The sequence below is a fragment of the Camellia sinensis genome, chromosome 1 (assembly GCF_055761805.1).
Source record: "Camellia sinensis isolate YWXY chromosome 1, ASM5576180v1, whole genome shotgun sequence".
NCBI lineage: Eukaryota > Viridiplantae > Streptophyta > Magnoliopsida > Ericales > Theaceae > Camellia > Camellia sinensis.
Window position 1 is genome coordinate 139,486,255 of NC_138961.1, and position 20,128 is coordinate 139,506,382.

The window sequence follows — 20,128 nt, forward strand, 5'->3', positions numbered from 1 at the left end:
TCTGCTATAGTGTTGGCTTTGCTCAGATGGTAGTGAATCTATAAATCATAGTCTTTGATCAATTCAAGCCAGCGTCTTTGTCGCATGTTCAATTCTTTCTGAGTGAAAAGTATTTCAAACTCTTATGATCTGTGTACACTTCACATTTGGCCCCATACAAATAGTGACGCCATATCTTTAATGCAAACACAACTGCTGTAAGTTCTAGGTTGTGTGTAGGGCAGTTCTTCTCGTGTGGCATCAACTGTCGAGAGGCATATGCAATCACCTTGCCATTCTACATTAAGACACAACCCAAACCTTTATAAGATGCATCACTATAAATCATAAATCCTTTCATACCTGAGGGTATAGTGAGGATTGGAGTTGTGGTCAATCTTGTCTTTAGTTCTTGAAATGCAGATTCTCTTTGGTTGGTCCATTCAAAAGGTTCTTCTTTTCGAGTCAATTGAGCCAACGACATTGCAATCCTTGAGAAGTCTCTAACAAACCTTCGATAATAACTAGCCAACCTCATAAAACTATGAACTTTTGTTACATTGGTTGGAGTAGGCACTCCACAATCGCTTCGATTTTGTGAGGGTCAACTGCGATACCATTTCTGTTAATAAAAAATGTTACTTCATCAAGCCAAAATTCACACTTCTTGAATTTCCCATACAGTTGCTTTTCTCTAAGTGTTTGAAGAGTCATTCTCAAATGTTGTTCATGCTCATCCTTACTTTTAGAATAAATCAAAATGTCATCAATGAAAGCAACGAGAAAATCATCTAAGAAAGGTTTGAAGACCCTGTTCATCAAATCCATGAATGTTGCGGGTGCATTAGTGACTCTGAAAGGCATGACTAAAAATTCATAATATCCATACCTAGTTAGGAAAGCAGTTTTTCAATATCTTCAGTCCTAACTTTCAACTAATGATAGCCTGATCTCAAGTCAATTTTTGAAAATACTTGGGCCCCATGCAACTGGTCAAATAAATCATCGATACATAGCAATGGATATTCATTTTTTACTGTTACCTTGTTAAGGTCTCAGTAATCAATGCATAGACGGAGAGTGCCATCTTTCTTCTTTACAAACAATATCGGTGCTCCCCACGGTGATGTGCTCGGTCTGACAAACCCCTTATCAAGTAGTTCCTGTAGCTGGACTTTTAATTCTTTCATTTCAGTGGTAGACATACGGTAGGGAGTTTTAGAAATTGGTTGTGTTCCCGGTATTACATCAATTGTAAATTCAATCTCTCTATCAACAAGTTGGCCGGGTAATTCATCCGGAAACACATCAGGAAAATCTCTTACCACTGGTATATTGTCTAGACTAATGTCTATAGTTGGTTCAGTTATCACACTACAAAAATACCCTTGACAACCCTTATTTATTAGTTCTCAGTCTTTCATGGCAGATATGAGGTATGGTGGAGGAACTACCCATTTTCCCTCAAAATAAAATTCATCTTGTTCAGGAGGTCAGAATATCACTCATTTCAAAGAACAATCAATAGTTGCATGGTATTTAGCTAGCTAATCCATACCCAAAACAACATCAAAATGTCTCATGTCTAAAGTTATTAAATCAACATACAAATTAGCATTCCCAAGAAATAATTCACATGCAGCAAATACAGTTGAGCACAAATACAGGTGATGCAACACATAATATGTAATTCAATGTTTCCATGGGTCTGTTCAAAGTTTCAGCAAAAACTGTAGGAAGAAACAAATGTGTAGATCCTGAATCAATTAAAGTATAAGTAGGTTTACCACATTTGAAGATTGTACCTGACACTACTGCCTCAGTATTTCGAGTATTCCCCGAAATCTGTGCAAAAACCCTTCCTTGCCTTTGTTCATTTCTTGTTGGAGAGGGTGTCATATTTGTTCCTGTTGTTGGAGTGGATCTTGTCGAACTTGCAGTACTATGGTTTCCACTTTGACGTGATTGTGTACAATCCTTGCGATGTGCCCCATCTTTCCACAGTGATAACAAGCTCCTGATGCGCAGTAGCAAACACCCCAATGTTTCCCTCCACATGCGCTACAAGTTGGTGTTGAACTACCATCTTGATTTGAACTAATATTACTAGAACTCCCAGATTTGGACTTCTTGTTCATTGACGTTGCCCCCTTATTAAAATTCTATTTTATGCCCTCCAGTCAAACTTCTGTTTACAATTAGCCACATTGCCTTCTGGTATTAGTGCTTTATCAAGCACATCCACATATGTTGGCAACTTAAGCAAATTCATTTTGTCCAAAATTGGGTCTCGCAAACCTCCCTCAAATTGTCTAGCCTTCTTGTAGTCTGTATCTACCATATGGGGTGCAAAGCGAGCCAACTCCGTAAAATGAGCCTTATACTCGGCAACTGATCTGTTTCCCTGCTTGAGTTCCATAAATTCAGACACCTTTCTGTCCCGCACACACTGTGGGAAGTACTTCTCATAAAAGATCTCTAAAAAGTGAGCCCAAGTAATATCCTTATTTTCATCACGCACCAACATCGACCAATGCCTGGCATCATCTTCTAAGGTGAATACGGCTAATTGTACTTTCTGAGCTTCAGTACAAGGGAACACTTCAAACAACTTTTCAATCCCTAAGACCCAAGCTTTGGCTTTCAATGGTTCAATTCTGCCATGAAACACTAGTGGCTTCATCTTTTTGAATTCTCTAGTTAAAGCAATAGTACAGTCCCCCATCTGACACCTTGGAACTGCAAGTGGTACAGACATTGGAGGTGAGGGTGGTCGCTGTTGTTATTGTTGCTGCCACTGTTGTTGTTGTCTTATCGCTTCAACCATGTCTGGCATCATTCGTTCCATTCCATCCAGTCTTGAGGAGATCACCTCCTCTATCTCATCACCTTTTGTTCTCACCATTTTCTACATAAAGCTTGTATTTTGACAAACGCAATATACATATTCATGCACACAATTGCATATATAATCGCAAAGTTATCTCACTCAATATTTCAAATGCACATGAATGTAATCCTAAAGGCTTTTCTAGACCTTCTATAGCTCAATGGAAAAGTGAGTGAGATATAACTCATGCTCTGATACAACTCTGTCAGGACCTAAACCCGTCCCATTTGGTTTGGCGTCATGACTGGCTAGTAATCTTAGATTACCTATAGCCTCCACACAAAAGACCTTTTTAAATATAGAGTACGGGGCTTAGCGGAAGTCAAAAACAACATAAGAATTATACATTGAGCCGTGCATATATGAAAAGGGCTTCATATCATGTGTAGAGTTTCACTCTTTATGTACATACACCACATCTTATGGGTATACGAAACTCACAAAACTCCAAAATAAACACATACCAAAAACATTTATCAAGCAAAAAGGGGTTCAACTAGCATGGCTCTAACTGAGCCCAGTTACTTCACTTAGAAGCTCCTCAAAATGCTGACTCGGGTAGACTCGAGGCTTTCTTAATTCTGATGCTCAGCTTGCCCACCTATATATATATATATAATGAGCTAGGACCCAGTGAGTAATAACAGAATAAAGAGGTTATATGAAAGAACCTCAATAACATTGCCAAATGAAATTTCATTACAATTCTCAATAATTCATTAACTTCATTATCAAGATCTTTTAATATCAATTTATGTGGTACATCCACGAAGTAATAACATTCCCATAATAATGGATAATAACGATTTAACACTAGAGATCTCTGTGTGTCAATCAATCCAAAAGCCATGGTATTGTTTCCCCCAGGCAAGGACCTAGCCATGGTATTGTCTTCCCCAGGCAAGGGCCTAGCCAGGGTATTGTCTTCCCCAGGCAAGGGCCTATATTCAATGGATGCCACGAAACCATTTCAAAACAGAACTTCATTCATTATAAGAAAATGATGTGTCAATAGGCCGCTCAATCAATTCTCATATATCAATTTTGATAGCAATAACCTTTTTGAAAGTAATCATAACTTGAACATATCTTTATAAAGTCATTACTCATAATGGGTTATGTTGTCACTAAGCCTCAACTGTCCACCTATACAAAACACATAACAAAAGCACAATTGAAGCACCATTTCATTTTAATTCAATTCTCTTATGTGCTTCTCGCTCATTCCATGACTATGTGAGTCCAATTGGTGCCCAAGAACACTTCGAATGTTATGAGGATGCAAAATGCACTTGGAAGAGTTAGTCAAATCTTGCTGGAAATAGGGTCTCCGCTCAAGCGTAACTTTCTTTGCTCGAGCGGGGGTACAAAAATAATGGTGGTCGCTCGAGCGCATATTCTGTCGCTCGAGCAGTTTGCAAACTTGGCAAAAGTATTGGTTACATGAATTTTTTGCTCGACTGTTGCTCAAGCGGAAGGCTAAGTAGAAGTGGTCCTTGCTCGAGCGCCACTTTGGTCGTTTGAGCAACCTATAAAATTTTGCAAAACTTCTGGGAGCTCGATTTTCACGCTCGAGCGACACTTTCTTCGCTCGAGCGGACAGTTCAAATTCAGGGAATTCCAGAACTGTGTTTGAACTTCAAGGTTGATAGTCAAAGGTTCCAAACTCTTGTTTTAGGCACAAAATCATGGGAAAACTTAATAAAACATGGAAACATAGTGAAATTGGAACCAGTTGATCAAAATCATAGTATTTCTTCAACTGAAAATTCCAACTTCAAGTTATAAAACAAGTTTAACTCATATTGAGTGTGCATTTCTTCAAAACATAATCAATTGATGTGAGAGGGATGAAAACATGAAGGACTCTTCAAGTTGAGGTGTAAAAGTGCCATGTATGGGAGAATTTCATGAATTCTAACTCATTTTATACATGCATGTACATGATTAACTCTTATCTTCCAAATTCAAGGGGATTCAAGCTTCTACTTCACAATTTCATGCAAATGAACTCAAAACTTAGATGAATTAAATTCCTACATGTTCCTTCTTCAAAGATTAAGGTTGAAGATCATACCTAACGCTTGGTTCAAGTATATACTAGCTTAAATTCCCAAGTCCTCCACAATTTCCTTCAAATTCTCCTTTCTCTCTCTCTCTCTCTCTAAATGTTGAGTTACTCTCTCCCTCTCTCAAAATTTCAGCCAAGAGTGTATATATGAGTTCAAGAATTAATTAACCCATTTATATGGTGTGATTAGCTTAGCCTAATCAAGGTTGATCAAGGTTAATTAATTATGCTTACTTCTAACTAAGTTCAATCAGTTTATTCTAATTACTTGATCCAAATCAATTTTCAATTAAATTTGCCATAAAATTCTTAATATTCTAATTAGTCTATTACGCTAATCAATTTCAGTTTCTGAAGCCTTATAGACTCTCAATTTCTGTCTCTAAGTTGTCAATTTGAACAGATACTCCATGTGACAACAGATAACTACAAAATTAAGCATGTAATCACACAATTAAACAGACAATCATGCAATTAAACTTATTAGAATAATATAATATTATAGTCCGGAGGTCGGGGTCGTCACACCATTAGCTTGTTATCGGCTATGTTTGTGTTCACCTCAACGAAACCTTCACCCTTAGCCATCTAACCACAAGCTCCCCAGCTTCCTAGGGCAAGGGCCACAACCAAGCCTGCTATCAGCCATGTTGTGCCTTACCACCAAGCCCAAGTGGGCTTCCTTAGTCTTGCATGTGCGACTAAGGCAGGTTCGTGACTTGGGTAATGGAAAGGGACTCCTTTACACTCGGGCTACCCTGCTTCCATCTTCGCAGGATCGTCGCAGTAAACTGGTATCTTTGGGTCTACTATCAACACCAACCAGTAAGTCTTAGGGCCTGCTATCAGTGCCAAGTTAATGAACTTTGGGGCCTGCTATCAGCCCTAGGCAAGTAATGCCTTAGGGCCTGCTATCAGCACCAAGCAGTAACCTCTACTTGCAGAGGGAAAGCTTCCCCAAAGGCTGCTATCACTTTGGCGAGATGTTCCCTCTGCATGTTAGTTGCGACGACTATAGTTGCTGCAACAGTCATTTCCCACGGCAAGTTCAAATGGTAGAACCAACAATGTTAGGAATGACGGCACTGACAAAATGCCTCCGCAACTTGGGCGCTGTAAGTACTGTCTCAGCAACTTAGTTACTTCGGCCTTCTCTTTCCCTCAGCAACTTTAGTTAGATGCAGTACCGACAATACTTGGAATGGTGGCGGTATCGACAATACTTGAAATGGCGGCATTAAGATAAAGTTCCTCTACAACTTGTCCGTCGCAAGTGCTGCCTCTGCAACTTAGTTGCTTTGGCTTTCTCTTTCCCTCAGCAACTTCAGAGGGCGGCAGAACCGACAATATTCTGAATGGCGGCGCTGAGGCAAAGTGCCTCTACAACTTGGCCGCTACAGGTGTTGCCTCTGCAACTTGGCCGCTGCAAGTACTGCATCTGCAACTTCACATTGCCATTTTCCTTCGTGTAGTCTGTTTGGACCCTTGGCGGGTCGAACCTGCTTCAACCCATGGTTGGCCCATTTCCTTTTTTCATTCCTAGTCACCTTAGAAGGGCGACCTCAGCACTTAGGCCCATACTTAATTTGAGGTTTAATTCCTGACCCTCTACACTATTAAACACAATCACTGACAAAAATCACAGAGATTATCTGTTATCAAATTATAATCTTTTATGTGATTTTCACTGGATTACAAGTTTACAATTTTCTCTGTGATTTCTGTTGGATTATAATAACAAACATACAATTTTCTCTGCAATACAAAGAGAAGTGCAGAAAAATAAAAAGTGCAGAATGAATGAAAAAAAAAAACATAGGAAAGTGCAGAAAACTCCATCGTCAGTAACAAAGAATGAAAAATCAACTTCAAAAATCAAAAACAACTATACTCAGCAGGCTTTTCTCTCACATTGATCAAAACTGAAAACAAAAACCTAATTCAAACTACACTAGAACAACTTCTCTGAAATCGAAGTCCTTACATCCAAATCAAATGAAAAATCAAAAAAATGTACCTGATTCAACTCCACTGGAAATCAAATCAACACGACTTCAACTCCTATACGATCAACAAAAATCAACTTCTACTCAACTACAAAATCAACTTCTACGCGATCAACGAAAATCAACTTCTATACGACTATAAGTTGGGTAGGGATCTTAGACCAATATTTCCATTTTTAAATACTATTTGTTAACTTAGAATCGGGTTGAACCAATGTTTGACCACTCCTCCAATTAGATATTCATTTGTTTTCTGCCAATCTACCAAAAAATAAATTACGTAAAATAATATTTTATGTATTTTCATCTCATAACTCCAATCACTTTGCTTGGTTTTCATTTTCAGAAAATTTTATTTTTTTACTTTTCATATTTTTTTATTTTCACTGAATTTTTTAAATATTGTAAACAATTATTTTAATTTTTAGACGCACCTAATATAAATACACTTAAAATGTATAATATTTGTGAATTTTTTTTTAAAAAAAAGTCACTAAATACCAAAAATACAAAAATTCAGTATATTTTTCATATTTTTGTGTATTTATTAATTTTTTATAATATTTTTTCACAAATATTTTACTATTTAGATACCTCTAAGTAAGGTACATCTAAAAAAAGTTTTTAAAAAAAATGCTTAAAATTTTAAAAATATTCACTAAAAAAACAAAAAAAAAAAACCAAAAAACAAAAAACAAAAATACAAAAAAGAAAAAAAAACACCAAAAACAAGAAATTTAATTTTTAGAAAACTGAACTAAAAAAGTTGAAACCAAATACACTGAATATAATTTTGTGTAATCTTATCCCTCACGTTAAAAGTACAATCTTTATAAAAAAGTGAAGTTAAACTGTTCATAAGTATTTTCATGCCATTATTCCAATCTAGTTTTATTTAGAGATAATTGTTGAAAAGTTCAAGTTAAGGAAAGTATAAGATATTATGTTTAGTGGATATATTTATTGGTAAGAGATTCACCCTTCATGAAATGGTTTGGTAAGAAATCCTTTTGTTTATTTTGAAGGATATTTTGTTTTCAATTTAACCTCGTAATTTATCTATTGACTTTTTTTATCTGTTAACTTTTTGTTGACTATCTGTTAAAATTTATATCTATCTGTTAAATTGTTTTGTCTATTTGTTCAATTTTTTTGACCATCTATTTTAAGATTATATCTATCTATTGAATTTTCTCCCTATCTGTTTAATTTTTTCCATATCTATTCCAAATCTACAGATTTCTCTCTCTATCTGTTTAAAATCTATAGATTTTTCTCTCTATTTGTTTAAAACATGTCCAAAATTTATTATATGTTCAATTTTGTTCCCTAAATTTTATTTATTAATTTTTTTATCTGTTCAAATCTTTGCTATTGAACTAATCCACGCAAATTTTGGTTAGAGTTTTATATATATATATATATATATAATCTATATATTAAAATATATGTGTCATTTTGAACATATATGTGCTAGTTTTGATAGATTTGCGCAATTTTTGAATAGATTTGCATCATAGGAGATGCATACATAGATAGGAGATTTTCAACAATATTTTCATATATATATATATATATATATAACCAAGCAATGATCTCTGGTCTGATCAGAAAAAATTGATCTGATGTAACAAATCCAATAATCCCAACAATCCAGGTACTTCAGCCTCTCTTTTTTCTCAATCTCAGCCTTCAAACAATCAAACAAATAATAACCATATCAGTAATCAAACAAAAAATGAAAAAATGAAAAATTGAAAGAAACCACATGAAAATGAAAATGTTTCAAGTATGATGTAGACACCCCATTTTTGACCGCCCTTAAAACTTGGGCACTACTGATGGTTTGCTCGGTGTTGAGAGATGTGCAGGGCAAAGAATCAGTTTCTTCGGCTAGAAGAGAGACAAATCTTTCAAAACACTTTGTTTAGGGTTTTGGAGTTGAAGAAAAGAGGAAAGGGGAGGAGAAAACTAGTTTGGGAGAAGTTCGGCATGAATCCGGATAGAAGCGAGTTGAGCAGCTCTCGCTGAATTGGGCTTATCTATCTGTACACTTGGAGTTTAGCTATGAGGCCACCACCGTCGGAAATCTTACTTCCAGGGCTTCATTTTGCACTCAAGAATCTCTTAAAGCCAAGTCCGGGTGGCGGAGATATGATCAGCTGAAGTTGGGGATCATCCCGGTTGGATCAAATCTGCGCGGCTTCACCAAAATGGGCATAACTTTTTCCACAGGAGGAATTTTAATGCAAGGTTTGCGCCATTGGAAAGCTAACTTCCGGGGCTTCAATTTGGACACCAACCGGCCGTTTTTTGACCTTACCGGCCATCCACCGGCACTATATTTATCCGGCCAGCAATTTATTGTGCCGACCGGCACTTTATTTTGCTGACCGGCAATTTTTGCTAGCCAACGACCTTCCGGAGCATTCTGCAGATTCAGTGGATTCCAGCTGTGCCAGCTGGAATGCACAGAATCGATCCCCCACGCACATGTGTTTGTTTTGCACCTTGTGAGTCTTTGAACCCCTTAACCTTCTAGAAGCTTGAACCCTTTGGCCAAGAAGAAGCTTGGTCAGCTGTTTTAGCTTCCTCTAGCAGCCTTGCACCCCCCTTGAACCCCTTTGACCCTTTCCCTTTACTTAGCTTGTAAGTTAAGTGCTTCCCTTGCCTTATATAAGCACCATTCCTCTCCCTTTGTCTAGGTTGGATGGTTTAAAGCAAAAAAAACCAGAGATATACCATGTATATCTGATATACATACATACAACCCTTGATCTCTCTCCATGTCTCTCCCATTCAACCATCAAACACCCTTGTTCTTGGGCCATTTCTTCATCAACTCATAGCACAAGGCATCCAACGCCCATTCCAGCAGCTTGAGGCTGTTCTCCAGAGATTACGAGCACCTAAACTTGGTCCAAGAAGTGCTGGTTCATTGGTCTACAAAGGTGAGTCCTCTTCTTCCCTTTTCTAGCCTATTCTTGCATCATATCTAAGCCATAGTTTCTTGCATCTTTGGGCTCCGACCCAAACTGTAAATCATCATATTTTGAGGTCCTCTTCATGTTTGATTGAGGACCTCTTGCTGTTTGAGGACAGTAGCTTGCACTTGCTTCAATATCCTCCTTGAATGCCACAATCTTGCATAGAATTTTTGGCTTGCGTGTGATCTGTTTTAGAGCCTGATGTAAACTAAAAATAGGCTTATTTTGAGCCCCTCTTCAACATTGAAGAAGGGCTCAACACTGTTTGGGACCTCCATGTTATACTTGCCTTTATATCCTCTCTTTGGTCCCCATTTTTGCATGCTTTGGCAGCCTATCATGCTTCTGTTTTTGGCCTTTTTACAGTTCTGTAAATATGCTTATTTTTGGTCCCTCTTCAATGTTGTAGAAGGGAATTTTTCAGTTTGGGCTGTGCACATACCACTTGCCTCTTTGGCCACCTTTTGGCCCTTTTTCTTGCATAAGAGCTTAGCCATATCTATGTTTGTTTTTGGGGTTTTTATAGTTCTGTAAAGTGGCTTATTTGTGGCCCCTCTTCAATGTTGTTGAAGGGCCCTAACATGTTTGGGGTCAGCAGCTGTGAGTTGCTTCATAATCTCATGTTTAGGGCCGTTTTTGTATGCCATTTTAGCCCTATCTTTGCTTGCTGTTTGGCCATGTCATAAACTGTAAAAATTCTTGTCTCAGAGCTGTCTTGCTTCTGCCTTCATGCTCCATGTCCATATTGTGCATGCTTTGTATAGCTGTAAGCCATTTCGGGTGCCAAAAGTCCATGTTTCGGGAGGACTATTCCATGCATCGGGTGTGTTTTCGCCTCATTTCGGGGCTGTTTTCCCCCACATTTCAGTGCTGAAATCCCATTGGCATGTTTGCATATCATTTTCCATGCCATTGCATTGCATATGCCATTGCCTCGGTTTGCGTGCCCGTGTGCACGCATTTCGAGGCACTTCATTTTCATCCATCGGCCTCTTATGTGAGTGTGGCTGAGGCTCTCTCATGTTAGTATAAGTCCATGTTGCATTCTATATGCCATTTTAGCCATTGCATTGCATATGCCATTGCCTCGGTTTGCGTGCCCGCGTGCACGCATTTCGAGGCACTTCATTTTCATCTTATGGCCTCCTATGTGAGTGTGGCTGAGGTCCACTTGTATTGGTGTAAGCCGATCTTGCATTGTGTATGCCATGTTTCAAAGCGTTGTGCATGTTATGTTGTTAGCATTGTGTATGCCATGTAGTTGCATAGCATGCTTGTATTCTTGTTTGCATACCTAGGTTGCATTGCATTGGCATGCATGCCTTGCCTCTTGATCATGTGATAGAGGTTGGGCTTTATGTGTTTGTTTGGTTTGCATGACATTTGAAATCAAAGTGCATACTTGGTTTCTTAGACTATCACGCATCGAAATGCGCAATTGGTGGTCCGAGAATCAAGGAACATACCCCTTTGAGTCAAAAGCATGATAAGGGATGTGTTGGTGCACACATTTGCTTGAAATTTCATGCCATACACTGCCTGTCCTTTGTTGCTGTCAAAATTGTCTTCTGCAGGAAGTTTCTGCCGACCGGCAACATTCAGTGTCGACCGGCTATTTATTCAGTGCCGATAGCTTTATCCCCAGCCGATGGATATTGTACACGGCCGGTGGCTATTCCTCCCAGCCGATGATGTTCTGCAATGCTCATAGAAGGTTCTCTGGGACTTTGACAAGTTTTCAGAGAAGAAAAGGCAGTGAAAACAGAGGCAGTAGTGCTATGGCAACGAGTTTCCGGGCAAGTTGGATCGAACGTGCATTATTCACGCATCCCGAGGCGGGGGCTGAGGCCATCTTCCTTTGGCACCTTTTTTGATTAGACTAGAAGTCTTGTAATAATTATTTGGAATGTAATATTTATTTGTTCCCTCCGAGCGAGGGCAAATCTGTAATAAGTGTGTGCGTGGTGTGCATGTCTTCCAACCTCCACTTCTTTCTTCCCTTTTATTTACCTGCTTATGATGGTAGATTAGGGCACATTTATTTTAGCATACCTTATGCTATGCATGCGTGCATTCATGCATTTGTTGACATGCACCGGGCTCGGTATATCATACAAACTACATTGTACTTTTCAATTCCAAATTGAATATATGTTACTTGTAGCATTTCATATGCCATTTTAGGGTTAGCCGAGCCTGTTTAGATTGCTTCTTTGCATGTGTTGCATTAGCCATTTTTAACATGAACTAGGATCATGCATATGATTACTGACTAGTTTTCTGTTTTGGCTCGGAGTACTAGGTAAGCTTTTGTGCTTTAGCATATCGCACGCATGTGAGTGTTGCCATGACAGTATGATTACCATGAGGCTAGCTGCTTAGGTGATATTACTACTTGAATGCCTGTGGATGGAGGTTGAATTACCTAAATTGGAATAATGCATTAAAACTGTGAGTTTTAAGCCCACTAGATAGTGGCAAAATCATCTTCTCTCAAAGCCCACTTGAGGGTGGCAAAATCTGTATTTTAGCCTACTTGCGAGTAGCAAACCATTTTCAAAACAAACATGAAATGTTTTATTTCCAATTTGGGCGATTCGGTCTATACTTGTTTGCCGCGCGCATAACATAGTAATGCTAGGCTAATAATTGGAATAAGAACACATAACGTTTTCAAAACTGGATATCACGGTTAGTAGAGGCCGGTCTTCAGACCGGGCGAGAGGGGGTGCTCATAGCTGACCTTCCCCGATCGTACCCAAGCTCCCGAGCCGAGACAACTCTGGTGATGACGGACATGTGGCCTTCGGCACCGAGTCAGGGTTTCCTAAATTTCCCCATTTTAAAATATTTAGGTGGCGACTCTGTATCTGGCAAAGCAGTCCATGTTTGGCACTACTTTTTCAAAAATCTATTTCTCAAAACGATTTGCCAGATTTGGACTCTTTGGTTCAGACTTAGAACCGTGACACAAATCGAGTCCGAACTGTAGCATGAGGCCCACGGGCGCGTCTACATATGAATACAATAACTACGTCATTGAGTTAATTACCCATTATAAACATCCAAGCTCTATCGTTGAGTTAATTACTTCTATGAACCAAATAACTATGTAAATGCTAAATTTGATGAACATTACTAGATTATTTCAATAAACAAAAAATTGATATATATTGCTTATTGCTTAGTACTTAACCACTCGAATCAGCAATTTCTCTAAAGATCTTCATCTTCTTGGTAGTGCCCTTGTAGAGCTCTTCAAGGGTGCAAAGTAGAGTCCTTTCAATTGGAGGTACTTTTCGAGGTGCAAAATGACCTCTATTTTTCAATCTGATGTGACGACGGAGTCTAGATGATGATGGAGAAAAGATTGAGGTGGCAAAAACCCTAGGTAAGACCTGTTTCAGATCTTAGATTGAAGATCGACCTAGCTCCGAAAAAGAAATTTGAATCGTTAGAGTTCAGCCAGCCGGCTAAGCCAACAATTTTTATAGAGAAACCATTTACTAGGCACTACAGAGGTTGTGGTAGAAATCAGAGATCCGAAGCGGTTATGTGCCAACCTTAAGACTGTGTTTTGAACTTGAAGATGAAATCTGGAAATTCCAAAATTTAATCGCACCGCTCGAGCAACCAAAGCTTTGCTCGAGCATAAAATTAGAGCTCTCAGAAGTTTTACAGAGTTTGGGGGTTGGCTTGAGTTGTAAAAGCTGCACTTGAGCGACCACCCTTTGTTTTGAACCTCAGCCCGAGCGACCAAAAGTTGGCTCGAGCGTGAAATGAGAGGTCTTAGTAGTTTTGCAAACAATTGCACAGTGGCTCGAATGACTGATTGTGCGCTCGAGCGACCACACTTTATTCTCAATACTTGGCTCGAGCGATTGTCAAGCAACCGTCGAGTGTAAAAATTGAGCATCTAGTACTTTTGCAGACTTTACAGACCATTTGAGCAACCAAAGCTTTGCTCGAGCGAACTGCCTTATTTTTCAAAATTTCGCTAAGTGTTTTAAAGTACAGTTTTGTATCCTTATTCTATCCTAGGCATTCCTAGGCCATGTTTAGGCTATAATAATGAGGATAAGAGTTAGAAACACACGCTAAGGAAGAATAATACCTTTGGGATGTGTGTTCAATATGTATATGTCACGTGTTTGTGTATGTCATGTGTTAACACCTACCTGATCGATATGTTTTGTTCAAGTGATCTGTTCAGCCTCTAGAGCAATCTGTGAGTAACAATCCTATAAAACTATGTTTGAGTATAAGTATTTTCTAACTGAAATGATATGATCTGTTTTCTGAAATGCTATTTTATGAATCATAAATGAATGTTCATTTTTTTGAAATTTATTTGTGGCATCCTTAGTTCACATGGCACTAGCTTAGGGGAAACAATACCGTGACTTATGTTCATGTGGCCCTCTCCCAGGGGTAAAAATACCATGGCCAATATGCACATGGCCCTTGCCTAGAGGTAACAATACCGTGGTCTATGTTCACGTAGCCCTCGCCCACGAGTAATAATACCACGGCCTATGTTTACGTGGCCCTCACTTGAGAGTAACAATATCATGGTTACATGTACATAAATATGCTGACCTTTATGGTCGTCGATACCGACTATGCACGTGGGTCTTTATGACCAATTTGATTTGTTAGCTAATGCATGCACCACATAACTGTTTTTGAAATCTATATAAGTATGTGGATCTGAATCTATTTCTGATATGAACTCTGATTTCTGAATCTGTTTTGGACATCATTCATAAACCCTCTACTCTGTTTTTATTCACTAGACTCCAGCTTACTGTATTATGTATGTATGTAGGTGATCAAGCGTGTGACCAGGCCTACGCTTCTACCTGGCATTCTATTTTGGTCAGCTAACCACCGTGCCTCCCAAGGAGGTTCTCGAATTAAGAAGTGGTCAAGTTTGGTGAACCATGTTTAAGACTTTTGTTTTCTTTTGTTTCGTCTGAACAAGTTTCTGTACTGTTTGTGTATTGGGCTAAGACCCATTTTGGTTTATCTGCATATAAGTTGACGTCATATATGTAAATATAAGTTTGAAATTTTCTGTCCCATGTACGTCTACACAGCTCTATAAACATTGAATGCAAATAATTGCTTCTGCTAGCCCCTTCAATTTTTTTAATTTGTTCTAAAGGCCTTCGGTAATCCCAGGATTACTGGCCAGTTATGATGCTAAACCTATAGGGATGGGTTTGGGTCGTGACAAAGTGGTATCAGAGCATATGCTATACCATACACATGAGTCCATATGAGTTATAGAATGTCCTGGGAAAGAATTAGCGACATTACATCAGCATGTGTGAAGGTATGTTAATCATGTGAACATATCTAAATGGAATGACTATATGAACATGTGTAATATGAAATGAATGAATTTGAACGCTATGAACACTGTGAAAAGATTTATTTGCCTATGTTTATTATCGTTTTATTTACCTATGGAAATAGATAGAACAAGAAGTGATGATGTATCTGAATCATCTGATGCTCGGATGGACCGAATGGAAAGAATGCTTGAGGCTTTAACAGAATCAATGAGATAATAGCAAAGACAACAACCTTTGTCTCCTTCGCTTTCTCCAGTACAATTCGAGCTGGTGAATAAAGATATTATCTCATTGACTCAAAAGTTCAACAAAATGAAGGCACCAACTTTTCTGGGTGGTATTGAGCCACTAATACCGAGACATAGATGTTAGAGACTAAAAAATTGTTTGAAGTCTTTCCATGCACTGAAACTCATAAAGTGCTACTAGCCACCTACACTTTAAAGGAGGAAGCCCGACATTGGTGGATGTTGATCCGAGATAATAATGGGGCAATGACATGGAATCAATTTAAGGAGATCTTTAATGAACAATACTTTCCTCAATGCTTTCGAGACCAGAAAGTGTCAGAATTTGAGTAGTTAAAGCAAGGCAATCTGTCTGTAATTGAATATGAAGCCAAATTTACTGAGTTAGCTCGATTTTCTCCACATATGGTAGATAGAGATTATAAGAAAGCTTGGAAATTTATTGGAGGGCTGAATCTAGATGTGTTTGACCAAGTGGGTGTTCTAAAATTACTTAAGTATGTGGATGTACTGGACAGAGCTCTGATGACAGAAGCCAATTTAGCAGCCATGAAACAAACCAAAGCCCCAACAACTGAATGGAGTGGAAAACGGTCCGGATTTAATTTCAACATGGGCCGGTCATTTTCAAAGAAGCAAAATACGGGATCTACAAGTAGTTCAAGTCAAAGTAGTGGATCTGCACCTATTTATTTTGATTATGGAAGAAAACACAAGGGTGTATGTTACCGTGTTACTGGTGCCTGCTTCAAGTGTGGCAAGATTGGCCACATGGTAAAAGAATTCCCACTCATAGCTGAAAGTGCCAACCGTCTTGCAACAAGTTCAGCTGGTTCTACTCCTGTATCGAGATCAAATGTGGGAACCAATACTGGGAAAGAAACTGTGAGGCAAGGTCAAGTTTTTTCACTTGTGCCCAGAGACATCCAGAACACTGAATCTGTGGTGTCAGGTATACTCTCTATTTGTGCTCAGAATGCATATGTGTTGATAGATTCTGGTTCCATGTATTCATTTGTGTCGCATACTTTTTCTTGGCTATTGACTAGACCTTTAGAACCTATGAATTACTTGTTATCTGTATCTACACTATCTGGGGGTTCTATGTTGTGTGCATCTATATATTCTGCGTGTGACATTATGATTGGTGATTTGTTATTATACGTTGAATTGATGCTTGTGGCTAATGAACATTTTGATTGCATACTGGGTATGGATTGGCTGGCAAAATACTGTGCAACTATTGACTGTGTAAATAAATTAGTTGTGTTTCAACCACGGGGGTTACCTAAATTTGTGTTTGTTGGAAATGGTGTAGTTCCTCCCCCTTATTTGATCTCCGCTATGAAAGCAAACAAATTGCTTAAGAAGGGATGTAAGGGTTATTTGTGTTGTGTTTTCAATGTGTCTATGGATAGTGTTTTCCTGATGTGTTTCCAAATCAACTACCCGGTGACTTAGTTGATAGAGAGATTGAATTTACTATTGAAGTAGTATCTGGAACCCAGCTAATCTCCAAAACTCCATACCGAATGTCAACCACCGAACTGAAAGAATTGAAAGTCCAACTTCAGGAGTTATTAGACAAGAAATTTATCAGGCTGAAAACTTCACCATGGGGTGCTCCAGTGTTGTTTGTTAAGAGGAAAGACGAAACTATACGAATTTGTATAGATTACCATGAATTGAACAAAGTAACTGTGAAGAACAAATATCCACTGCCCTGAATAGATGATTTGTTTAACCAACTTCAAGGAGCCCAAGTCTTTCCTAAGATTGACCTTAGATCCGGGTATCATTAGTTAAAAGTCAAAGCTGAAGATATAGAGAAAATTGTATTCCGAACTAGATATAGGCACTATGAATTTTCGATAATGTCGTTTGGGGTAACCAATGCACCTGCCGCCTTCATGGACCTAATGAATAGGGTTTTCAAACTATATCTAGATGAAATTGTTGTTGTGTTTATTGATGATATTCTGAAATATTCTAAAATCAAAGAAGAACATGAAAATCATTTAAGAACTGTGCTACAGATTTTGAGGGAAAAGAAATTGTATGAAAAACTCTCCAAGTGTGAATTCTGGCAGGATAGTGTGACATTTTTGGGGCATATAATCAACAAGGATGGCATATTTGTCAACCCGCAGAAAATTGAAGCTATTGTAAATTGGCCTAGACCAACTACTGTGACTGAAGTTAGAAGTTTTATAGGGCTTGCTGGTTACTACTACAGATTTGTGAAAGACTTCTCAAAACTTGGCTCAGTTAGCACAGAAAAGTGCACCATTTGACTGGAATGATCAAAGGGAATCATCTTTCAAAGAGTTGAAGACCAGATTAGTGACTACACCAATTTTGACTCTGCCTAATGGTACTGACAAGTTCCAAATCTACAATGACGCTTCATACAAGGACATGGGATATGTGTTAATGCTGAGTGGTAAAGTAATTATGTATGCTTCTCGGCAACTCCACCCACATGAAAATAATTATTTGATCCATGACCTTGAACTAGTAGTTGCATTTTTTGCTTTGAAAATTTGGCACCATTAGCTGTATGGAGTGACTTGCGAAGTGCATACGGACCACAAAAATCTGAAATATTTCTTTACTCGGAATGAACTAAATATGAGACAGTGAAGATGGCTCGAGCTAATCAAAGATTATGATTTACAAATTCTATATCATTTGAGAAAGGCAAATACAATTGCAGATGCTTTGAGCCGAAAATCTATTGGGAATTTAGCATGTTTTCTTACTAGTCATAAGGAATTGTTGTATGACTTAGAAAGAAATGAAATTGAGATTGTGTTGCGTGAGCAAGATGGGGTTCTAGCTGTCATTTCTGCACAACTAGCCATAATTGAAGAAGTTAAATAAAAGTAACTAGAAGATGAATTCTGGAAAAAGATTATTGAGGAAATTGAATCGAAACCGAGACCGAGATTTGTGTTGGAAGATAATGTATTTAAATTTCAGGGTAGGCTTTGTGTACCAGATCATTCAAACTTGAGAATGCGCATTATGACTGAAACCCACAATTCTAAATTTGCTATGCATCCAGCTGTCATTTCTGCACAGCTAGCCATAATTGAAGAAGTTAAAGAAAAACAACTAGAAGATGAATTCTGGAAAAAGATTGTTGATGAAATTGAATCGAAACAGAGACCGAGATTTGTGTTGGAAGATAATGTATTGAAATTTCATGGTAGGCTTTGTGTACCGGATCATTCAAACTTGAGAAAGCATATTATGACTGAAACCCACAATTCTAAATTTGCTATGCATCCAGGGAATACAAAGATGTACAAAGATTTGAAGAAAAATTTCTGGTGGCCTGGAATGAAGAAAAGTATTACTTTCTATGTAGCCAAATGTTTGCAATGTCAACAAGTCAAAGCTGAACATCAAAGACCCGCCGGACCACTTCAGCTACTTCCCTTACCAGAATGGAAATGGGAGCATATTACAATGGACTTCATTGTCGGTCTACCTCGCTCTTCTAGAGGTATGGATTTTTTTTGGGTTATTGTTGATCGTTTGACTAAGTCTACTCACTACCTGTTAAAACCTTTCATAATGCAGACAAATTGGCTAATATTTATGTGAATGAGATTGTGAGACTGCATGGAGTGCTAGTGTCTATTGTGTCTGATAGAGACTCAAAGTTCATTTCAAGATTTTGGCAGAGTTTACAGCAAGCATTGGGAACTAAATTGAGACTGAGTAGTGCTTATCACCCACAGACAAATGGCCAATCTGAACGGACCATTCAAACCTTAGAAGATATGCTGAGAATGTGTGTGTTAGATTTCCAAGGAAATTGGGAAACTTACTTGTCATTAGCCGAATTTGTGTACATAGCTACCACTCGAGTATTGGGATGGCTCCTTATGAAGCTCCGTATGGTAGAAAATGGCGATCTCTGATTTGGGGCGATAGACCGTTACTAGGAACAGAACTTGTGGAAGAGAAGACTGAAAAAGTAAAACTGATATAGCAACGATTGAAAACCGCTCAGAGTCGTCAAAAGAGTTATGCGGATGTCTGAAGAAGAGATAGAGAATATGAGGTCGATGACCATGTGTTCATTAAAGTAACTCCAATGAAAGGCCAGAAACAGTTTGGAGTTAAAGAAAAATTGGCACTGCAATACATTGACCTGTATGAAATCAATCAGAAAATCAACTTGGTAACGTATCAAGTCACTTTGCATCCAGTTATGGAAATATGCATAATGTTTTCCACATTTCTATGCTTCAGGACTATTTATGAGATCCACTTCATGTCATTGAATCGACCCATGTACTTTTAAAGGATGATTTACTTGTGAAGAATGGCCAATCCAAATTGTTAACCACCAAATCAAAAGATTAAGAAACAAAGAAATTCCGTTGGTGAAAGTCGATTGGCAACAACACGGAGGAAACTATGCAATGTGGGAAACGAAATAAAATATGATGAAAAGATATCCGGATTTGTTCCCTCTAGACCCGACATTCTTCCGAAATGAAGGTAATTCGAGTTTGGAGGACCAAACTCTTTAAGGGGGAAAGACTGTAGCAACCCTAACCTGTGATTAGC

General features: G+C 38.3%; 2 protein-coding genes across 2 annotated transcripts; one reads left to right on the top strand and one right to left on the bottom strand.

Annotated features, from left to right (window-relative positions):
- Positions 1–2,146: 2,146 nt before the first annotated feature.
- LOC114266194 (uncharacterized) lies at positions 2,147–2,737 on the bottom strand. Its single transcript, XM_028207077.2, has one exon. The coding sequence runs from the start codon at positions 2,735–2,737 to the stop codon at positions 2,147–2,149; it is 591 nt and encodes a 196-aa protein (XP_028062878.2).
- Positions 2,738–17,415: 14,678 nt separating this feature from the next.
- LOC145820092 (uncharacterized) lies at positions 17,416–19,473 on the top strand. Its single transcript, XM_082914696.1, has 5 exons — positions 17,416–17,706; positions 17,810–17,989; positions 18,242–18,415; positions 18,524–18,752; positions 19,130–19,473. The coding sequence occupies exons 1-5, from the start codon at positions 17,416–17,418 to the stop codon at positions 19,471–19,473; spliced, it is 1,218 nt and encodes a 405-aa protein (XP_082770822.1).
- The last annotated feature ends 655 nt before the right edge of the window (positions 19,474–20,128 follow it).

Excerpts from the sequence above, each read along its gene's own strand:
- LOC145820092 (XM_082914696.1), top strand. The coding sequence starts at position 17,416 with ATGTCGTTTGGGGTAACCAATGCACCTGCCGCCTTCATGGACCTAATG. Across the intron at positions 17,990-18,241 it reads TGTTAATGCTGAGTGGTAAA|GCAAATACAATTGCAGATGC; the intron begins GTAATTATGTAT and ends CATTTGAGAAAG. Across the intron at positions 18,416-18,523 it reads AACTAGCCATAATTGAAGAA|GGTAGGCTTTGTGTACCAGA; the intron begins GTTAAATAAAAG and ends TTTAAATTTCAG.
- LOC114266194 (XM_028207077.2), bottom strand. The coding sequence starts at position 2,737 with ATGTCTGTACCACTTGCAGTTCCAAGGTGTCAGATGGGGGACTGTACT.